The 21,958-nt window shown below is 33.4% G+C and overlaps 2 protein-coding genes across 7 annotated transcripts in view; one reads left to right on the top strand and one right to left on the bottom strand.

Annotated features, from left to right (window-relative positions):
* LOC126738877 (glycogen phosphorylase) overlaps nucleotides 1–7,438 on the top strand; it is a 40,081-nt gene extending 32,643 nt beyond the window's left edge. Inside the window, exons 9-10 of the mRNA XM_050444341.1 lie at nucleotides 1,283–1,485; nucleotides 6,076–7,438. Of these exons, the coding sequence (XP_050300298.1) occupies nucleotides 1,283–1,485; nucleotides 6,076–6,249 (377 nt within the window). The 3' untranslated portion in view covers nucleotides 6,250–7,438. The remainder of the gene's footprint in view (nucleotides 1–1,282; nucleotides 1,486–6,075) is intronic.
* A 5,925-nt stretch (nucleotides 7,439–13,363) lies between these two features.
* Nucleotides 13,364–21,958, bottom strand: part of LOC126738879 (zinc finger protein sdz-12-like) — a 53,257-nt gene continuing 44,662 nt past the window's right edge. For all 6 annotated transcript variants that reach the window (XM_050444351.1, XM_050444349.1, XM_050444347.1 and 3 more), the window contains one exon: nucleotides 13,364–20,283. In XM_050444351.1, the coding sequence (XP_050300308.1) occupies nucleotides 20,048–20,283 (236 nt within the window). In that variant the 3' untranslated portion in view covers nucleotides 13,364–20,047. The remainder of the gene's footprint in view (nucleotides 20,284–21,958) is intronic.

Below are 21,958 nucleotides of genomic sequence, written 5' to 3' on the forward strand. Positions count from 1 at the left end.
TGCCTTTTAAGAAACGCCATCATTCTAGTTTCAATGATTTTTTCCACGATTTTCGTTAGCGAAGGCAGAAGGGAAACATGGGCCTATAATCATATGGAAATTCCCTTTGAAAGTCGGAATGACAGAAGCCTTTTTTATCATATACGGCGAAATATTTAACGCGATATGAGAACAGTAGGGTGCAATGAAAGTACGTACTGGAACTTGTTTCTAAAGAGAGAAGAGAAACTCCAATCAGTGGCGAATCGCAAACGCAATATCCACAATCCCATAAGAAACGGACGAATGTAAGTGGCTATTCTAGGGCATGTTAGTGTAGATTCTACGTTATGTACTTATCAATTGGAAACTGTAACAGATGTTAGTCGACGCAGTATTCAAAAACGTCTAAAATCTCATAAATTCCATCCGCACAAAATATTTTCTGATGCGTGCCCTTTTATCTTAAATCGCGTGGTAAATCGTTATTTAAGATTGCCCAAATTACCCATTTTGGTTTGATTCTAATCCCTGAGTATACTAATATCGTGAGGTACACACCCAACGCCGGATCAGACGTTTGCAGAACGATGGATTGGAAGAAGAGATTCTATTGAATGGCCTCCACGATCAGCAAATTTATGACCTCTAGACTTTTTTCTTTATAGCCACTTAAAAAGCAAAATCTATGAGACTGAACCCACTTCATTAGAAGAATTACGGAACAAAATTGAAAATGAGGAAACACCTATGCAAATTCTTTTTAAATGTATTTTTGCAATATTTTTTAAAGTTCTAGATTTAGAAAATTAACTCTCACATTTAGTAATATTCGGATATTTTCGATCGATCTTGGGTTACTAAAAAATTCGTTTGGATATTTCTCGGATTATGCTGGTGACCAGATCTAGAGAATATAGCCTTCAAATACGGGGATGTTCCCTTGATCCCGGCCACCTGGTATAATTAGAAACGCTGTTTTTCAAAAAATCAAGATAAAAAAATGAATAAGTAAAATCTACATTGTTAGGATGAATTCATAATTTACCTAATTAAATATATTTTGTGACCTATTTTGTTGGGAAATAAATATCAATTTAAACACACACATATCTTAGGATGTAATATGCTGTCTCTATTAGAAATATGTTGAACGTTATTATTATTATTGTTGAATAAACAAAATAGTCCTAGACCACATTTATATTTAAAAATAACAAGGATTTGACAATAATCTTTTAAATAAATAAAATTTTAAATATGATTTATATACAATTTATTAAGGTTTTTAATGTTTATTTAGGTTACAACGCCTACGACTACTACAACTCCAACCCAGAAATAAAGCAAGTCGTCGACCAAATCCAAAACGGTTTCTTCAGCCCGAATAACCCGGACGAATTTAAAGATTTAGCAGATATTTTGCTGAAATACGACCGGTTCTATCTCTTGGCCGATTACGAGTCTTATATCAAAAAGCAGGATGAAGTCAGTGCAACTTATCAGGTAACTATGTATTAAATCGTAGATGTAATAGATAGAAGTTACTATAACATATTACAATAATAATAATAATAGAAGATTACCAATAATTCTCTTAATCCAAAGGATCCACTACTTCAAATAATTTAAAAATATGTCATTCTCTTAGACATTGAAGATTACCGACAAAATCATATTTATTATATTGTGCATTGGTTCCTATAAATTATGTGAAAATATATTGGCCACCTTTTGTATCGAAACAACAAAGAGGAAAATGTACACATTGGCGGAACAGCGATAATGATTCATAAGAGTATAAAGCGGCTAGTTACTAAGATGAAATCCATATCGAGTAGAGTCATTTACATAGTATTGAAGATATCGAAAAGATATAGCGTCCAAATAATTCAAGTATATGCCCCTACAAGCTCTGCACCCGATGATGAGATAGAGAGATTCTACGATGACATTTCACAAGCGCTGACAATAGAAACAGCACACTACAAATACATTATTGGCGATTTCAATGCTAAACTAGGAGTACCAGCGGGAAACGGAAATCAATATGTGGGTAAATTCGGACTGGGTTGTACCAACGAACGAGGAGAAAGACTGATCAATTATCTCCAAAAAGAAAGTATGTACTGTATGAACTCCTTTTTCAAAAAATCAGAAAAGAGACGTTGGACATAGAGAAGCCCGAACTCAAATACGAAAAACGAGATCGACTACGTACTAACTAATAAAAAGCTTACTGTAAAAGACGTTTCGGCCCTAAATCGCTTTGATACTGGTAGCGATCACAGGTTGGTAAGAGCTAAAATAGAAATAAACGTGAAGAGTGAACGAAATAAGCTAATCAAAATACAACCATTTCACACATCAAAAACAATTCAGGAAAACCGCCAAAAATTCCAAGCTGAACTCAACAAGAAATTGTCTAATAAAGAAGCACTGAATAGCTTGAATATAAACGACCCAGAAAACAGAATAAGTACTGACATTAGAACGACAGCCAAAAAGATATGTGCCACTACCAAGGAAAATAATTCAAAAATAAAAAAGGAAACTAGAGAACTCATGGCGAAGAGAAGAAACTTGGAGAAAGGGACTCATGAATACAACGAAATTAACAGATTGATAAAAAAGAAAACAAGGAAAGATTTAAGGCAATACAACACAGAAATGATAACAACGACCATAGAAAACAACAAAAACATGAAAGTACTTAAAACACGTAACAATGATGGACGCCTCCAAATACATCAACTAAGGGACGCAAACGGAAACATCAAAGAGGACAGTAAAGATTTAATGGATATTGTGGAAAAATTTTTACAGCACACTGTACACAGGAGACAGCCCAGAACAAGCAATCGGAGTTGATGAAACGATTCTCAATGTAGGCTCCGAAGATCTTCCTGACATCACCAGAGAAGAAGTAGAACTAGCATTGTCTCAAATGAAAAACGGTAAAGCACCAGGGGAAGATGGAATTACAGCTGAAATGATAAAACTTGGGGGAAGAACTACTGTAGAAGCAATGACAATTCTTCCTAATAAATGTATGACAGAAGGCGTGATACCCCAAGCATGGCAAAAGGCCCAGGTGATTTTACAGTACAAAAAAGGAGATAGGTTGAGAATCGACAACTATCGACCTATTAGCTTACTCCCCCACCCGTACAAACTTCTGACAAAGATAGTAACAAATAGGCTTACAGCTAAACTAGATGCCTATCAGCCCCCGGAACAAGCTGGCTTCCGAAAAGGTCATAGCACAATAGAACACATACAATCCGTTCGCACTATAATAGAAAAATGCAACGAGTACAATGAACCACTACACTTTGTTGACTATAACAAAGCTTTTGACTCCGTAGAGTTGTGTACTATTTTTAAGGCCATGAACAATGCAAGAATCGACTCTCGATACAAGCAGCTTCTCAAACACATATACGAAAATGCGACAATCACCGTTAAAATCTCGGAAGAGATAGAAACAAACAAAATTCAAATAAAAAGAGGAGTAAGACAAGGGGACACCATCTCCCCTGCTGTTTACACTGGCACTAGAAGACGTTTTAAAAACTCTGGACTGGAACGAGAGAGGCATCAAAATCGACGGCAAACATCTGAGCCATTTACGCTTTGCGGATGATATAGTACTCTTTAGCCAGAATATAATAGAATTACAGGAGATGTTGGCAGAACTTCAAAGAGAATCGAAAAGAATAGGTTTAACCATGAATTTAAATAAAACAAAAGTCATGTCACCTGACAATATTCAAGTATATATAGAAGACCGAATTATTGACAACGTCAAAGAATATGTATATTTGAAACATTGCATCAAATTGGGCAAAGAAAATCAAACTGCCGAAGTAAACAGACGTGTTCGTTTGACATGGGCAGCCACGGGTAAACTGTCACACGTCTTAAGAAATGATACTATTCCAATTAATTTGAAAAGAAAGGTCTTCAATGCCTGCTTACTGCCCGTGATGACTTACGGAATGGAAACCATGACACTCACTGTTAAATCAGCTAACAAGCTTACGACCACCCAAAGAGCCATAGAGCGGATGATGCTAGGAATAAGCCTGAGAGAAAATATCACAAATGAGAGTATTAGACAAAGAACTAAAGTTGAAGACGTCATAACACGTATAGCCCACTGAAATGGAGCTGGGTAGGACACGTCGCCCGACAGGACGACTTGAGGTGGTCAAGACACATCGTTCAATAGAGACCTCGCATACATAAACAGCAGCGTTGAAGAAGATATTGGAAAAGTTGGAAATAATTACAGAAACTATTTATATTCTGGCTTAAGTGCTCAGTCTATTCTATAGTACGAATATTATATTACATATTAATTCATCTTAACATTCTATTTTCGATAAAAAATGCATTGCAATGACTACGTAGATTTTCTTAGCTCAATGACCTAATACTTATTTTTGGATAGATAAACTAATACAGTAACTTAAGTGTGATTTGATAGTACAAAGTAAGCACTTCTTGCAAAGACGTTATCAATGAAATAGAAATTTCATAAACTTAAATTCCAATTAGAATAGTGATTTCTTTATCTTACTGGAATGTCCATATAGAATATCTGTGTTTTATATTAAGAAAAACTTGTTACGCTCTTAAGTGATTAAGATGAAGCTCTATTTACTCTCTACTAACTAAGTTGAATCTTCGCTATAGTATTGTTAATTGTGGTGCAAGTTCACAAAGTAGAATGGTGAACAGGCATGGCTTTAATACTAGAGATTTGGCTTCGACTGCAGTATTCAAAAAAAAATAGATTTTCCTGTAAATGTTTTATTTTAAGCGAAAAACTAAAATTTTTCACTAACATTTATAGGTTTAAAAAAAGGATTAAGCTTTGTCTACTTAAAAGGACTTATAGGGCCTGAGCGAGCAATAAATTTTTTTTCTTATAGTAGTAGACTTAAAGTTGAAGAAGTAGTCCATTCTTGCAGTGGAGTTAATAGGTCAATGGGTAACTAAAGATACTTCGGTCATCCTCCACTAAATTTATTTGAAAAATATAACATGTCCATCATCACGGATACTATAAAAGAACCAAGGAAATTTGTAAGCTATAGATTAAAATGGTTAAATTACAAAGGGTATTAAAATTACTTGCACAAATTAAGGAGTTCCGTCGATACATCTTATAGATCTAGTGCCTCAGACAAGGTTAAAACGACTAAAAATTAATAAAATTGGCATCTACAATAATGATAATAAGCCTAATTAATTCACAAATAATTGGACGTGGAAGACATAAAATTTACATTAAGATACATGAGAACGGGACCAAACATGGATTTACAAAAACTTTAAAATTACATAATTACGACAATACGATAATTGTTTTGTAAACAAGAACTGAGAACAAAAGAACCATATAAATTTTCAAACGATAGCGTGCGCCTTACTTAAACTATGGTACTTACCTGTAATTTGCAAAAATAGATTTTAATATGTTGGTTACAGATGGCGGTACTGGAAATGATACTTATATGTAAATAAAATATGAATGTTTTTGACTCTTTAATATGATTTGGGCACTAAAGCATTAAAATTTAATAAATTAAAAAAGTGTGTGGATGAATGATTTATTTGATCATTGACACATGTAATACCATTATTCTGTATCGCTTTATTTGTCTCTAAAATTTCTAGTAAATCTAGTTTATTACTTTTATGGCAGAAATGTATATATTTGGTGTCTAAAAGAGGATCCAAGTTATGGTTATTGAGATGTATGTGTCTAGCAAAACTACTGTTCCGTAAAACTAGTGGAGAATTTCCTACAAGTGATTTATTTAAATGTTTGTAATAAATTTTATTTATAAGTTTCGGTGGAAAATTATTAATTATTTGCAATTTGTTTAATGATCTTCAACTCAGAGATGAACTCTGTCTGTCAGATCATCTGTCTGTTAAATTTAAACTTTTCTAATAAACCTTATGGAAATTCCTGCAATTATTGCATATTTGAAACCATAATCTTCTGTAATACTTTAAATTGCAAAAAAAATAATTTTGATTGATTGATTTTAACTAAAAATGATTTAATGTCTTTGTCAGAATCAAGCGAAGTGGCTGGAAATGGCCATAATGAACATCGCCACATCAGGAAAGTTCTCCAGTGACCGAACCATTATTGAATACGGTCGGGAGATTTGGGGAGTCGAACCCAACTACAAGAAACTTCCGGATCCGTCTGTGCCAAGAGAATTAGCTTTAAAGGATGACAAATAGGATTAGTTTTATAGGTATCTACGTTACAATTGCTTTATATATATATGGTAGGAACAAGTTGATGAGTACTTTATGATTATAATAATTATTAAATTGAATGCGAGTTGCTACTCTATATTAGTATTTTAGATTTGTTAGAGACCCAATCAAGTAGCTGTTTAATTTTATGTCGACGTTCTGACTTTTATTTAAAGGTTCATCCTCATAAGAAAAATTGGTCCAGAGTGAAAGAATTCAAAAAAAGTATAACTATAAGAGAAGGAAAAAAACATTACAAAACTATGTATGAGGTAGCGGACGCAAATATAGCCCAGTTAAGGTTAAAATGTCATTGAAAACTTGACTTTGGCTTTATAATAATTGTTGCTCTAGGTCGGACTTTCTTTTTATCGACAGGTGTGGGTAAAAGCTCTTTTAAACAAGTGAAGATTCTAAAGGAGTTGCTTTGGTTTTAGATCTAAGAGTAGCCCATGGTATATTTTCATCATTAGAAGATTCCAAGGGCTCTTAACGGTGAACATACATTGCATTCAGTACATAACAAATAAATAAACGTTTATTTGCCAATATAAAGATATCTAGAAATTTCATCAACATAAGAGGGCAATAAAACGGACCCTCACGTAAGCTGCACTAATTTACCACTTGTTTGTGAAATTCTTGACAAGAATGGTTTTATGGTGAAATTGATTTTTTTTAAGATTCTGTAGTGCCCTGAGGGTGACTTAATATAGCCAAAACGTCGACATAACAGATTCTTGGTTCAATTCAATTAGCTGTCGTCTAAAATTTATTTTTGAAAGTTTTAATAAACAATTATTAAAATCATTTCTTCTTTATTGTCCTTAATTTTTTTTCTTAAATATCTACGCATCGATCTAGTCCGTACAATTTTGTAGTTTTTAGACATTTCGCACACTTATTGTTAAACCTTTTAAAATATTTTATGGCGGCTGTCGTCTGATGATTGTTTTTTTTTGTTAAAAATCTACAAAACAGATGTTTATTTTCTTATAAAAAAGTCTTAACATATATTAAATATGAACAAATTTTAATAAAAATTGAATTATATTCATATAAAGAGTTTATTATAGAATTTTTTTATTAACTTAAAGTTAAGGTATGAATTATAGTTTTTAAAATACTCAAGTGTTTTGATGCATGTTAAATAAAATAATCTTTACTTAAAGGCTTATTTGTTTTTTTTTCCTATATAAACAAATGGCGACAGTGCATACCCAATTTTTTATTTCACAATTGCCACCAATATACAACTAAACAATTAATAAGGGAAATGTAGCTTATTAAAAAAATTACATTTATGACCTTAAACAACAGTTTGTTTTGCCGATGTATTACGCACCAATAAGAATATAAATAACTTCGTGTTAATTGATGAATACCTCGGTTCATTGTCAAGTATAAAAAATCACTTTAGTAATATATTCTACCAACTTAATTTTATTAATAGTTTTATTTATATCGATTATCTTATAAATTTTCCAATTAAAATAAATAATTAATTTGGTACCGTAAAGTCGGGGGACTTTGACTCACGGGGGTGACTTTGTCTCAAAAAAAAGATTAAAATTGTGTTTTTTTTTGTAAAAATAAATATAACAAAATTAACTTAAAAAATTCTTAAATGTATACATAAACCTACATATATGACGAAGTAACACATTCTTCTTCCATTTCACACATATTTAAAAAATATTTTATATGACGAGTCTATTTTATTAGACAGCGTGCCGTTTAGTACAATCTTCGAGTGACTTTGGCTCAATTTAAAGAATACCTGTTTATTGTGTTTAATAACAAATAGGTGAGTTTCTAATATTTTAAACTAAGTTAGTCGTAGGTAAAGCCTATCTAGAGCTTAAATTTTCTTTAAATACCTACCTATCTGATAACAATATTTTACGTTTTCTTTCTAATGTTTTTATCAACGGTTTTGAAAATGGCTTTTTTTCAGTAAATTATGCCTTCGACCTACAAACGCACAGCCGGTGCTAGAAGTTATGTTAACTACACCCAAGAGACTTTAAATAGCGCCGTAGAAGCAGTAAAAAACAGAGAACTCTCTGAGAAAGGCTGCCCTACAATTTAAAGTTCCAGTTAAGACAATAAAAAACAAAATTAAAAATAGACACACAAAATCAATAGGTGGTCAGCCGGTTTTTACAAAAATTGAAGAAGTTGCAGTTACTTCACATATTTGCACTCTTTCTCATTATGGGTTCCCCATCGACCAAACCGACCTTAACCCTTTGTGTGCTAGTGTGCCTGCGGTGAGGACACTTACAAATTAATTTTTACTGTTTTGTTAGACTGTGGTCCTGGTGTGCTTACAGCGAAGATATCATTGATGACGTATGCGGAAGCGTGTCGCTCCTCTCAATTTAAGCGCCAATAAGAGTCGAGTATTATTTGGACAGTTTGCATATTATTGTTCGCACGTGGTATTGTTGTGGTAACAAGTTTCCCTGTTTTTTTGGTTGTTAGGATTGCTAAGGTAAGATTTGCTTTTATATTAGAAATAAAATATCTATATATATAGGATGATATTTATGTTATCGCTAGAATGCAATTTTGAGAAAAAGGTATTTTTAAAAATTTATTTTTATAGAAAATATATGGTGTGCTCAGGGCGGTGACACCAGTCTCTTAGGCAAATAATTTTCTCAAAATTTCATGAGTATTTTTTTAACGGTTTTTTTATAGGATTTTATTTTTATTTACAGATAAATTTTATAACAAGCTTATAAATCTTAACTCCAATGACCTGTATGATTATTTGGAAGAAATTCCTTGTGACAACATTAGCGAATTAGGAGACGTTAGTGAAGATGAGATTGAATGGGACGCAGAAATAGTAGGCCCAACGGCAGCGGCGTCGCCAGCAATTGATTTGTTTGACATAGAAAATATGCCTATTATATTTGGGAATAATACTTTGTCCCAAGACGCTGATGCTGACCTAGCCGAATGGAGCAGTGAGGATGAGCTACCTTTGTCACTAATACGAGCCCAGGAAATTCGCAAAAAACTATATGGACTAACTCCAACTCACACTGTGTTCGAAATTTTAAAGAATTTGGAGAAGAAATAGGACCAAACATTCCTACCGATATAGAAACCCCTACCGACATGTTTTTGCATATATTCCCCGAGCATCTGTTAGACCACATAGCTTTTCAAACTATATATGCCTTGCAAAGAAACGGAGGTAAAAGTCATGCATTTACGCCTACTAATGTAAAGGAAATAAAGGATTTTATTGCAATAAATTTGATAATGGGCATAAAAAAGCTATCCAGCTATAAGGATTACTGGTCCTCACGATTGGAAATGAGAGATCCATTCATAAGTTCAATAATGTCAAGAGACAGGTTTTCATGGATGTTAGCCAACCTGCACCTAAACGACAACTCTGTACAGCCTGGCCGTGATCACCAAAACTTTAATAAGCTTTACAAATTACGGCCTTTGTTAGATGTATTATCTGATACATATAAAAATGCTTTGAAACCAAGTCAACATCAAGCAATTAATGAGTCGATGATCCGATTCAAACGACGAAGCTCCCTAAAACAGTATATGCCAAAGAAACCAGTAAAACGTGGCTATAAAGTTTGGATTCGTTCCGAAAATTCAGGATACGTATATCAATTTCAGATTTACACTGGTAAAATAGGTTAAATGACCGAAAAGTCTATGGTGGTAGAGTTGTTAGAGACCTTACGAGAGACTCAGTTGGAAAAGGGTACGAAATATATTTTGACAATTATTTTAATTCGGTCGAGCTGCAAAAACAACTGGAAACTGAGTTGATTTACGCTTGCGGTACCGTCAGAAAAGATCGAAAGAATCTACCAACAGATCTACTAGATGACAAGCAGTTAACAAGGGGTGAATTCGATTTGAGAGTTAGCACTGATGGGTTGACATTTTTGAAATGGATGGATAATAGGCCAGTCCATTTTTTAACTAATTATCTGGATCCATGCAAAAATCAATGGGTTTCTTCGCAAAAAAAAAAAGATGGTTCCGTCGAAGATGTTACTTGTCCTGAACTAGTAAAGAAATATAATACGCATATGGGATACGTGGATAAGACGGACATGCTAAAAACTCTTTATGAGGTTGACCGAAAATCGAAAAAGTGGTGGCATAAAATTTTTTTCCATTTCATAGATTTATCCTTAGTAAATGCATTCATATTTTATCAAAAAAGAACGGATTCCAATGCGCAACTTTCGCTGAAACTTTTTCGACTTTCAGTGCACCTAGGACTTGTGGGAGCTGAACAAGGTTTACCGAAAAGGGGTAGGCCATCAGCAACGGTGAATCATTACAAACGTACTGTACCGACTGATACGAAATTCGGTACGACTCTTGTTACCACATGCCTTTATATGGCAAGCCTGGAAGATGTGCTTTTTGTAGTACCAAGGCGGAACCTCACAAATCAAGATGGCATTGTACAAGGTAGCTGTTGATATTACATTGATAAATAAATAAACATAGTTAATTATTGTTATTTTTCTAGGTGTGATGTTGCCCTGTGCTTTCAGATAAGAAAAACTGTTTCCGTCAATATCATACCAAATAAATTTTTTATAATCAATATATTTTTCTAGCAATAAAAAATTAGTTTTTGCCAATTTTTTTTTGTTTATCTGTCTGTGATTTAATATTAAAAACGTATTAAATAATCTTTAATTAATTGAGCAAAACAAAAATGTTCACCAAAAGTTAAAGAAAATAAATCCGGCCTCAAAGGGTTAAATATTTAGTTAAAAACTACTTAGACCGCGAGGGCAGAACGGTGAAGCAGTTTCCAGAAAACATCCCTGGAAAAGATTGGATTAAATCTTTTCTTCTAAGAAACCCAACACTAACGCAACGGTTTGCGAGTAACATAAAAAGATTACTGGACGAAATAAATGAAGAAACCATAACTGAATATTTTAATAATTTGGAGGAAGAACTTAAGGACGTTCCGCCAAATTGTATTTGGAACTATGACGAAATGAATCTAAGTGACGATCCGGGTCGTAAAAGAGTTCTGACCAAACGCGGGACCAAATATATAGAGCGGGTCTTAAATACTAGCAAATCTGCGGTGTCCATTATGTTTTGCGGTAACGCTGCTGGCGACGTGCTTCTACGTTGTATATAAATCAGACAAGCTATGGTCAACCTGGATAGAGAATGGTCCAGATAATTCGCGATATAACAGATCCAAGAGCGGTTGGTTTGAAGACTGGTTTATTTCTCTGGTTCTGCCCAAATTAAAAAAGATTCCTGGGAAAAAAGTGATTATAGGCGACAACTTATCCTCTCATATTTCACCCACAGTTACTCAAAATTGCGAACGAGAAAATATCTCATTTTAATGTCTTCCTGCCAACTCTATTTAACGCAACCCCTAAACGTAGCCTATTTTCATCCCATGAAGGTAGCTTGGCGGAAAATTCTACTCGATTTCAAGACCCACATCAATACTGGCTCCATCCCCAAAAGCATTTTTCCTCAACTCCTTAAAAAGCTAGTGGAGGCTGTTAGTAAACAGGGTGGAAAAAATCTTGAAAACGGCTTCCGAAAATGCGGAATTTTCCCACTCGACAAACAACAAGTGTTAGAGAGAATTCCAAGTTACAACAGAAATTAGCAGAATCTCGTCGAAATAGCAGCGAGGATAAGTGATGTGGTTATTAATTTTTTGGAAAAAAATAGAAGAATAAACTCCAAAACAAAAACGCAGACGGAAAATTGAGGTAACTGCTGGAAAAAGTATCAGCTCAGATGATCTTCAAAATCGCAAGATAGCAGAAAGCCTTAATAAAACTGAAAAAACTAAAAAAAAATGGTCACTAAGAAAACACAATCCAAGGAAACAGAAACAAATGAAAATAAAAATAAAAAAAGGAAAAAACAAACACAAATAACAATAAGAAAAATAACATACAGACACTGAATTCTAGGGAAAATATAGATGAGAGGACCTTGAGGGCTGCTGAAGAAGAAATTGATAATTTTCTTGCAGAAATAGATAATATGCCTGAACCGAATGCTAATGAGCCTGGAACCAGCGGCTTATCGAAAATCGAAAAAAAGAAGAAAACACAATATGAATCGGATTCAGACACAAGTATTTCTAGTTCCAGTTTAGTTTACATGGATAATTCGTCAGAAAATGAAGAATTTTTTTCTATCGGTGACTACGTAATTGTTACCGATCCCAATTCTCTAGATTCTTTTCCTGGCAAATTTGATAGGTATGCCAAGGACATTCGGTTTGGCTGGGTTTTAGAAATGGTCCATGTTAAAAAAATATTTGGAAGTGGCCTGAACAGCCCTTACGAAATTCCTACCATGTGGCATATGTTGATGTCTGTGGAGATCCATCTATCATAGACAGGGATAATTTCATGTTTAAAACTTTGTTTACATAAAGAAATTTGTTGGCTTCCATATTTTTTTATTTTTTTTGTCATAATTATGTTCTACCAAACATCCTTCTCTGAAAATCTAAAAAACTTTGTTTAAATAAAGAAATTTATTGGCTTCCATATTTTTTTATTTTTTTGCCATAATTATGTTTTACCAAACATACCTTCTCTGAAAATCTAAAAAAAACCAAATTATATTTTTTAAATGAGTCAAATATATCCATTCGAATGGGTGTCTTTGCCCCCAGTCTTTAAAATAAACCTAAATAAGCACAAAATATTATATGGAACAAAGTCACCCGATCCTTTAAGGTGACATTGCATACCCACTTTTTATTTTTTTTTTTAAATAGGTCTTAGTTACATACTGTTAGGTATAGTTCAATTAAATACTTTAAGACTCAAATAAAACTAATGAATTACGTAGTTAAAAAGACTATACCGTAAAGTACCGTATAGACTATACTAATAAATGAAATTTTTTGCTAAATTTTAAATAGTAAATTTCAGGAAAACTGTATTTACATATTTTTTATAGTATATTTATGAGTGTTTACATCGGAATTACAATTTATAATGAAAAAAAACCCACTTTTCTTTTTCAGTTATTGGTATGAAACGTTTTCTTAACAAAATGGGCGTCAATGAAACAAATGTTTAAATAAAAAATAAATCTTTATTAACCCTTTCACCGCAAAAAAAAATCAATATTACAGACTATTTTACAAAAAAAACTATGTATACATAAGAACGATAAATAAAAAATAAATACGGTCTAATATTATTTATGTATATATCCATAGGTACAAAAATGTGTATAACAAAAATTATTACAAACGTGGAAATGCGATATGGAATGTGGCAATATTTGCGCAAAAGAAACAACCGGTTGATTCTTAAAACTATAACAAAATACACATACTTATTGCACAAATAATATGTATAACAAAGAAAAAAGATATTTATATAATAATAATAATAGAAGAAAACAAATTATACAAATGTGTGTACGTGAGTGGAATGCACTGAACTAAAACTATACACCTAAACATTTACAAATAATAAAAAATAGCTGCCAAAAAGGGCCTATTATCTAACTAAAAATTGTTTTTTTTAAATTTCCTATAGCGCCTTAGGTAAAAAGGTCCTAATAATATATTATGTATATATACAATTTCAACAAAATAAATCCTATATTTCGTGTTATATTTCATTTATATAACAACTGTAACAACGCAAAGTCTTTATAAATCCTACAGTCTAAAATAGTTATGTATAAAGTGTATATAATTTTAAATACATATAGATTTATATCTTTTTAAATTCAACAATATATTCTTGGACGGATATTGTTTCTTTTGATATTATATGTATATATGCCCATAGAACTGAGTCTTTTCAGGTTAGCACAATCACTTCAAGAGGAATGTGGTCAAATGTAAATGCCTTAAGGGCATTTCTCAGTTATATGATTTCTTTTTTAAGGCAAAACAGCGGTATTATTATTGTTTATCGATGTTTTTATACAGTGTGCCCTAAAATATTTATTTTTTTTTAACACAAACTACTATTTTAGTTAATAAAGGGGGTATTTCTTATTAAATATAATTTTTACACTCATAAATGTTAAAATGATCGTTAATAGTTTTACTTTTGTTTAAGAAATGTAGCATAAAGACTAGGACTTAAAAGAAAACATGGATCATAAATATTCATTATTGTTGAATTCAAAGGATTGTTAAAACTCTTATTAGTATTAACTCAATTTTAATCCAGGCAACAGGATAGCAGAAGGTTGGTCAAAACAGGATGTCAGGATACCGATTCTTTTCTCAAAATAAGCGGTGTTAATGGCTAAAAATAACATTCGTATATGTATACTGAGGAGCCAGGGATGGGAAGAGGCCTGGGAATTGGTTCAGAGGGAAAGGAAAAGGGAGAGAACAACCACGTGTTGACTGGGTGAAAGGTGACGCGGAAGCCCCGTGGAGATTTTTATTAATTTTGTAATGTAGTGACAAATGACAGTTCGAAAAAACCTGGTTACGGTATTTTGCTTGGTTAGTGTAGAGTTATGAATTTCTTGAATTAAAGCCGCTTAAGTAAAGGAGAGTATTTTTTTATGATCCTGTAAGTCTTTAGCTGTATTTTGAAAGATACGTGAATATTACACAATTTTTTTTAACGTGAAAATTTGCGCAGTTAGGTAAAATGGGACACTATCCTGTTTTACCTAACGCCATATATTTATGTATATTCTACGCTAGAGGCTAAGTTGCTGAATTAATAATTTTAACCAATATGCTGTTATTGAATAGGACTTAATCGAGGAATGCCATACAGTCTATATTTTAATTATTTAAATTTACTATGGCGGAAGTTAGCGGTCATTTTTTAAGCTTTAGATTTTGTCTTTTTCGTTATTGTCTATTTGTTAAGCCCAGTTCATATGTTCCGTACGGTAAGCAGTAAGAAGGAAGAAGCATGAAATGGTTCAATCTCAATTCTTGCCTCATACTTGCGGTATCGTAAGTGATCGGCAATGTTCGCCAATATAACCAATAATAAAAGGTAGGCCATGTTTGTATTATCTTGTTTGATATTGGACAGAGATTTTAGAGAGAGTAATATTCAGAAACAAAGACAGCATGAATTTTGCTACGTTTTTAATTTATGAATTTGCACGATTCTTACTGCATGGAGTTTACTCACTGTTTGCATATTGTAAGGAATTTATGAACGAGACTGTAGATCTTGTATCTATTTCCAGATGATCTTATTCCAACCATTTTAAAAAGTCCTACAAAAAAAAAGTTCTGCGAAAAGCGAGAATGAGTATATTCTGTTTTTGGCAATCGTGTTAGTTTTTTTTTTTTAATTTGTTGTATACGAGCTTTGTACAGAAAGTACGTATAAAATGTTCGTGGCGTCGTATCTACGCGTAGAGGAGGGGCCCGGCGCACAGTGTTGCAACCAATGGACAAAAACGCACAAATAAAGTATTTAATTTTTAAAACATTATTGGTGTTATGTTTAGCAAAATACCCGAGTAAGAGAAGGCAGGTACCTTTAACTTTTTTTATTCGGAAATTTTTGGATAATAAAAACATTTTATACCAATAAAGATTTGTGGTTATTCATGGTACAAAAATTAAGGTCCCTCCAATAGATGTAGAAGTGAAGTATAGCGGGTTAAGGACAGAAATCAAACCTCAAGATTTGAAAATCTTGAGGTTTGATTTCTGTCCTTAACCCGCTATACTTCACTTCTACATTTGTGGTTATTTTTAGAAGTTTAGTTTAAAATAAAATTGTTGTAGTATGCACTAGTGTTTTAAAGTTAATATATTTTTAATTTGTACACTTAAGTATGAACAACATTTTCGAAGGTAAGTTATCATTTTCATGTTAAGCCTTTTGCAGATATATAATTAAAAGTGTTAAAATACCCTTTTCAGTTTAAAGTTGTTTCATAAAATTTTTAGGATCAATCCTCCAAAGTGTTTGCTTTTAAATGACATCCATCACTTTTTGCGGAATAATGCGGAATTTTTGTTTTTTAGAAAAAACCATACTTAATACATTGCGAAAAAATAAAAAGGCATCAGGAATAATGAAAACAATTAAAACTTATTTTGCATTAGATAATTGTTCAACTGACATTGAAGCAAAGCTGCTAAATAGCAGCAAGCTATTTTCTGTTTCATTAGAAAGAATGTGGAACAATTATGAAAGACGCCGAGAAGCTTTTCCTAAAAAACATCCGACATGGTTACAAAGCACTCTTCATTTACCCTTTCTTCAACCAAATATTCCAACTGAAGCAACTGACATGGAAGTGGATCCTCAACCAAGACCTAGTCGTGGAAGACCGCATGTGCCTTTTGAAGCTGCATCAAAAAGAACCAAATTGCGCAGAGTACAAGAGTTGTTGACAAATTATACGCCAGAAGACATGTTTTGCGGCAGAGAGGATTAATTCTCAACGAAAGGAAATTCCTTCAGAGGCAAAAAAATTAACACCTGAAGACGCCTTAGCACTTTACCACGACCTAAACCTTTCGGTTGAGAGATATAACATACTGCGTTCTAAGATTAATTCTTTGCATACAAACTGTTTTCCGAGCTATCGCACTAGTCTTTATAAGCAAAAATTTGAAGATAGTTTGTCAACAGATGAGTACATTTTTCTTGTCGCATTAGTTCCTCCTAGATTAATTGATAATAAAAATGGAGAAAGTATATGGTCTAAGTTCCATCATCATCAACATCAATATTGTCGACCAATTGCATTTAAATTTACAAAAGAAACTTTATATGTTGTTCGAACCGTTCATGGCGAAATTGAGTCATTAATAACTAATCTTAATAATTACCATCTTTTTATTTCAGAAAAAAATTTAAATGTTTCTTACGAAATGTTATTCACTATGTTTGACGGTAGTGTGGCCAATATCCTTTCAGAAACCTGTTCTACATCCAGGTGCATTATTTGTGGAGCCACACCAAGGCAAATGAACCAGGACTCAGTGCTTCAAAGAACACCAAATGCTGAAAACTATCGCTTTGGCCTATCGACACTTCATTGCTGGATTCGTTTTTTTGAGTGTGTATTGCACATCGCCTACCGCTTACAAAAAACGTGGCAAGTAAAAGGTGGTGAAAGTAAGGAAATTTTTGAAAATACAAAAAAAAGAATTCAGTTAGAATTTAAAGACAAATTGGGATTAATTGTCGATAAGCCAAAGCCCGGGTATGGTTCCACAAATGATGGAAATACTGCCAGGACATTTTTTAAAAACGTAGAAATTAGCTCTGAAATAACAGGTATCGACTCAACTCTAATTAAAAACTTTCAATTAATTTTAAGAGTACTTTCTTCAGGTTCTAAGATTAACGTACCTAAATTTCAGTCCTTACTTATTGATTCTAGGAGCATTTATTTAAATTTTTATGAATGGTACTACATGCCTAGTACTGTTCATAAAATTTTAACGCACGGTTGCGAAATTATTAGCCTTTTTCAACTCCCTGTAGGGCAGCTGGCAGAAGATGCTCTCGAAGCCAGACACAAAGAATTTAGAAAAATTCGTTTACATCACACACGAAAAGTATCGAGAATTCCAAGCAATACAGACCTCATTAGAACCCTTTTGATAACTTCCGACCCTAACTTGGCTTATCTTAGAAATCTGTCAAAAAAACAAAACAAACCCATAACGTGGGATATGGATATTGTAGAATATTTAAATGACCATATAGAAACAGATTCGTTACTTTTTGAAAATGATAATGTACCCGAAGATGTTTAGTGTTGTAAATAACTTCTTTTTTTTTCACCCTGCAATTTCTATTCAAACTATGTATAATTTGATAGGTTGTTGGTAAAAGCACAGATGTAAATAGCTCCGCACGGAGCTATTTACATCTGTGCTTTTACTTTTATGTGGTAAAAGTATTCATATATAAATAAAACCAAAAAATTGGTTACTTTAACTTTTAATTAGATAATGATTTTTGTCTTGGTTTGTTTCACCCTGTATAAAGACATCAATTTCTATTCAAACTATAATTTGATAGGTTGTTGGTAAAAGTGTTCATGTATAAATAAAAATTTAAAAGTGGTTAGTTTAACTTTTATCTAGTGATAATGATTTTTGTCCTGATTTCCCTATAAGTTGCAATACTGTGCGGCGGTTTCCTCTCTCTATACCATCCACTGAACGCTCAGTTCGAGCCACAGCGCTCTGCGAGTTATAGCGAATTTACGTTTACACGTTTAAAGTAACCCTTTTTCTACCTGCCGTCGGCATGGAACTCTGTCTGATTGAGGAACAGCGAATTAACATCAAGTTTCTTGCCAAGCTAGGCAAGAATGGTCGTAAAATTTTCGAGTGTTTGAAACAAGTTTACGGAGACAATTCTCTAAAGGAACCAACTGTCAACAAGTGGTTGAAAAGGTTTCGGGAAGGCCGAGAAGACGTGAAAGATGACCAACGGTCAGGACGCACCTCCACATCGACTTCTGAGGAAAACGTTGAACGAATTCGTGGTTGTGTCCTTAATGACCGTCGATTGAAAGTTAGGATGGTAGCTGAGGAACTGTCAATACCTAAAACAATCGTCCAAGATCTTGACTCCAGATCAAAAAGCAAGGAGGGTTGGTTGTTGTCAGGATTGGATGGAGGCAGAGAACAGGGGCGAGTTTCTTGATAGGGTCATCACTGGAGATGAATCATGGTTCTACGAATTCGACGTGAAGCTGAAATCTCAAAGCAAGCAGGAGATCCGAGAACAAAAAAGTCGCGAAAATCAAGGTCCAATGTGAAAACAATGTTTTTTGTTTTCTTTAATTCTCGGGGCATTGTTCACCAGGAATTTGTTCCTCCCGGCCAGACAGTGAACGGGAATTTCTACGTTGAAGTTTTGCGTCGTCTCAGAGCTCGTGTGGCTAGAGTTCGGCCGGATTTGGCTCAAGGGGGCAAGTGGATCCTTCATCACGACAACGCGCCTGCACACACATCTCTCGTTGTGCATGAGTTTTTGACTAGGAGCTGAATCATTGTGACAGAACACCAGCCTTATTCACCCGACTTGTGACTTTTTTCTGTTCCTCAAATGCAAAATGGTGCTTCGGGGGCGGCACTTGGGTGATGTGGAAGCCATCAAGTCAGAAACGACACGGCAATTGAAGAGCCTAACATCTGAAGACTTCAAGCGATCATACCAACAGTGGAAACGGCGCGGCGTTGGCAAAAGTGCATCTTGTCTTAGGGGGAGTACTTTGAAGGAGACCATACTGAAATTTCTGAATAATTGTACAATAAAAATATTATTCCACTTTTATACGTATTTTCCGGACAAACCTCGTACAACCGTTTTTATTTAATGTTTACACCTAAGATTCCACTAGGCATAAGTTTGAAAAAAAAAAGAAATATTTCCAGGAACACTGTATAAAACACCAAACGTTAAAACGTAACGAAAAATTGAGCCATTTTCTTTATTCAATGAGCCGAACCTTATAAAGGTCATCAATATTGCAGTGAGCACCGATTGCAATTATTATCCTACTAATTCAATTTCCTTAACAAGTAAAATATCAACTTTTGAACTGTTCATTCAAAGACCGAATATATACATTTTCAATTATAAAAAACAGTGGAATGTAAAAAATTCTCATCATATCACTATAAGAAGGCACTAAACTGTATCCCAAAAAAAATATCATTCATCCATCCCAACAAGGAACTCGTTAATTCTCCTTTTTTGTTACCTGTAATGAAGAAAAACTCGACCGATCCATAACGCTGATAATCGATCGAGTTTTTCACCTATTGTCACTGATGACTCTTACTCAGCAAGTGGGAATTGAATTCGTATACGTTGCAGCACTGCTCCCCGCAAATGTTGCACTTCCAAGGATTCGCGTCCGAGTGGCATCCCTTGTGCAAAAAGTACAACGTTTGATCCGGGAAGCCGATGCCGCAGAAGATGCATTGGAGGGTCCGTTTGCCGATGATGCGCCAGAGGGAATTGTCCGACGGTTGTTCCGGTCCCGTTGACGTGATCGTACCTGGAACAAGAAGATTTAATTTAATTTTCAATCTCACTTACAATTTTCTAACGAAAGTATAATTAAAAGTGAAAATTATACATAACATTAAAAAAAAAAAACCGTATCTTACACTACATAGCTGCAAGGCTTTACGTGAAAATGTTTACATGAAAAACAAGGATAACAAAAGTCACGAAATCTTGTGAACGCAGTTAAAACTCAGTTTTTGAACATTGGATCACAAATCTATAACGATAAAGGCGAAACATGCTCGAATTATTATTGAAGGTCGATAGCATACTATAGCAACGCGGGGAATCTATTTGGTGGAAATGAACATACTTGTAAAGGAAATTAGTACTGAACTATATACAAGTGGCCTATAAAGTTTGGATGCGCAATTGATCCCATCCAATCCCTTTGACAAAGAGTTTTGCTCATTTAAAGAATTCAGCTTGTAGGTCGTTAGTTTACATCCCAGTGCTATAGCCGAGTATTATAATCAAGATCAATTAAGTGATAGTAATAAGTGTTTTTTCGAAGCATTTTCGAAACTTAATTATTCCAAAATTAAGTTTCTTCGAAAAGTAAATAAAAAATAATTATTAATTGGTCAAAGTTGTGAAATAATTAGGAATATATTAAATTTTATGGAAACCAAAGCACTGGCTGAAAAATTCAATATTAATCTTTAACAGTTATTTTCTAATAAATTTTTTCTTAAATATAAATGCTGATCCACCCATAATACAGTCAACATAATTTTTAACCCCCAAAAAAAGAAACCATATAATAAGTATTATAAAATTCTTCTTGGCGATGCAGATTTGGGAATTTTGCGGAAAACTATTGACACAAGGACGGCTCCTATATTAAAAATTCAGATTGCTTAGAATTGAATTTCTTACAAAAATGCGTTAGTATATAGACGAAAAGCGCATACTTATCTCATACTTACACTAAAGGATGGCGTGATGAGTATTCGGAAGGAATCGAAAAAACCGATAGGCAAAGGAATAAGCCTTATTCTAATAGTTCATAGGTTTATTCCTAACCCATACATACTTGAAAGTCAAATACCACAACTACAAAAATGATAAAAAGTGGGTCACGGAGAATCTCATGCCAAATTTAAAACCAAGAACTGTGAAATTGATAATTTATTAATGTTAAAGTAAAAAAATAATAATAAAGCTTCACAAATCGTATGAAATCTCATGACGTGTTACGAATACCACCATATCATCCAGATCCAGACCCAATTGAATTGGTTTGGGCTGAATTAAAACGATATGTGGCAAACAAAAACAAAAAATACAGTATTAACTCATGGTTTCAAAAAAACCATCATAGATAGCGAATCAGATGTGATGGTGTGAAGTGATACAGATTTTGAACTAAATAGTGAAATGTCTGGAATAAAGGAATTACAACATAAGGAGGATTACGGACCCAAAACTTAACCGTCGAAGAGCACAGAACATATCTTAATTTATAAATTTGTCTTTAAAATATACATTATATTTGTGAATAATATTATTTGTTAAATAAAAAAATAATATTAAAAAAAAATGGATAAACTAAGCAAAAGTAGATGGTCGGATGGGTAATAACCCCCAGGAGGGAAAAGGGGACGGTAAAAGTATAGAAAATGAGGACTAGAAAATGGATACAAGACAATTAAGGGAAAAAT

The sequence above is a fragment of the Anthonomus grandis genome, chromosome 7 (assembly GCF_022605725.1).
Source record: "Anthonomus grandis grandis chromosome 7, icAntGran1.3, whole genome shotgun sequence".
NCBI classification, from domain to species: Eukaryota; Metazoa; Arthropoda; class Insecta; order Coleoptera; family Curculionidae; genus Anthonomus; species Anthonomus grandis.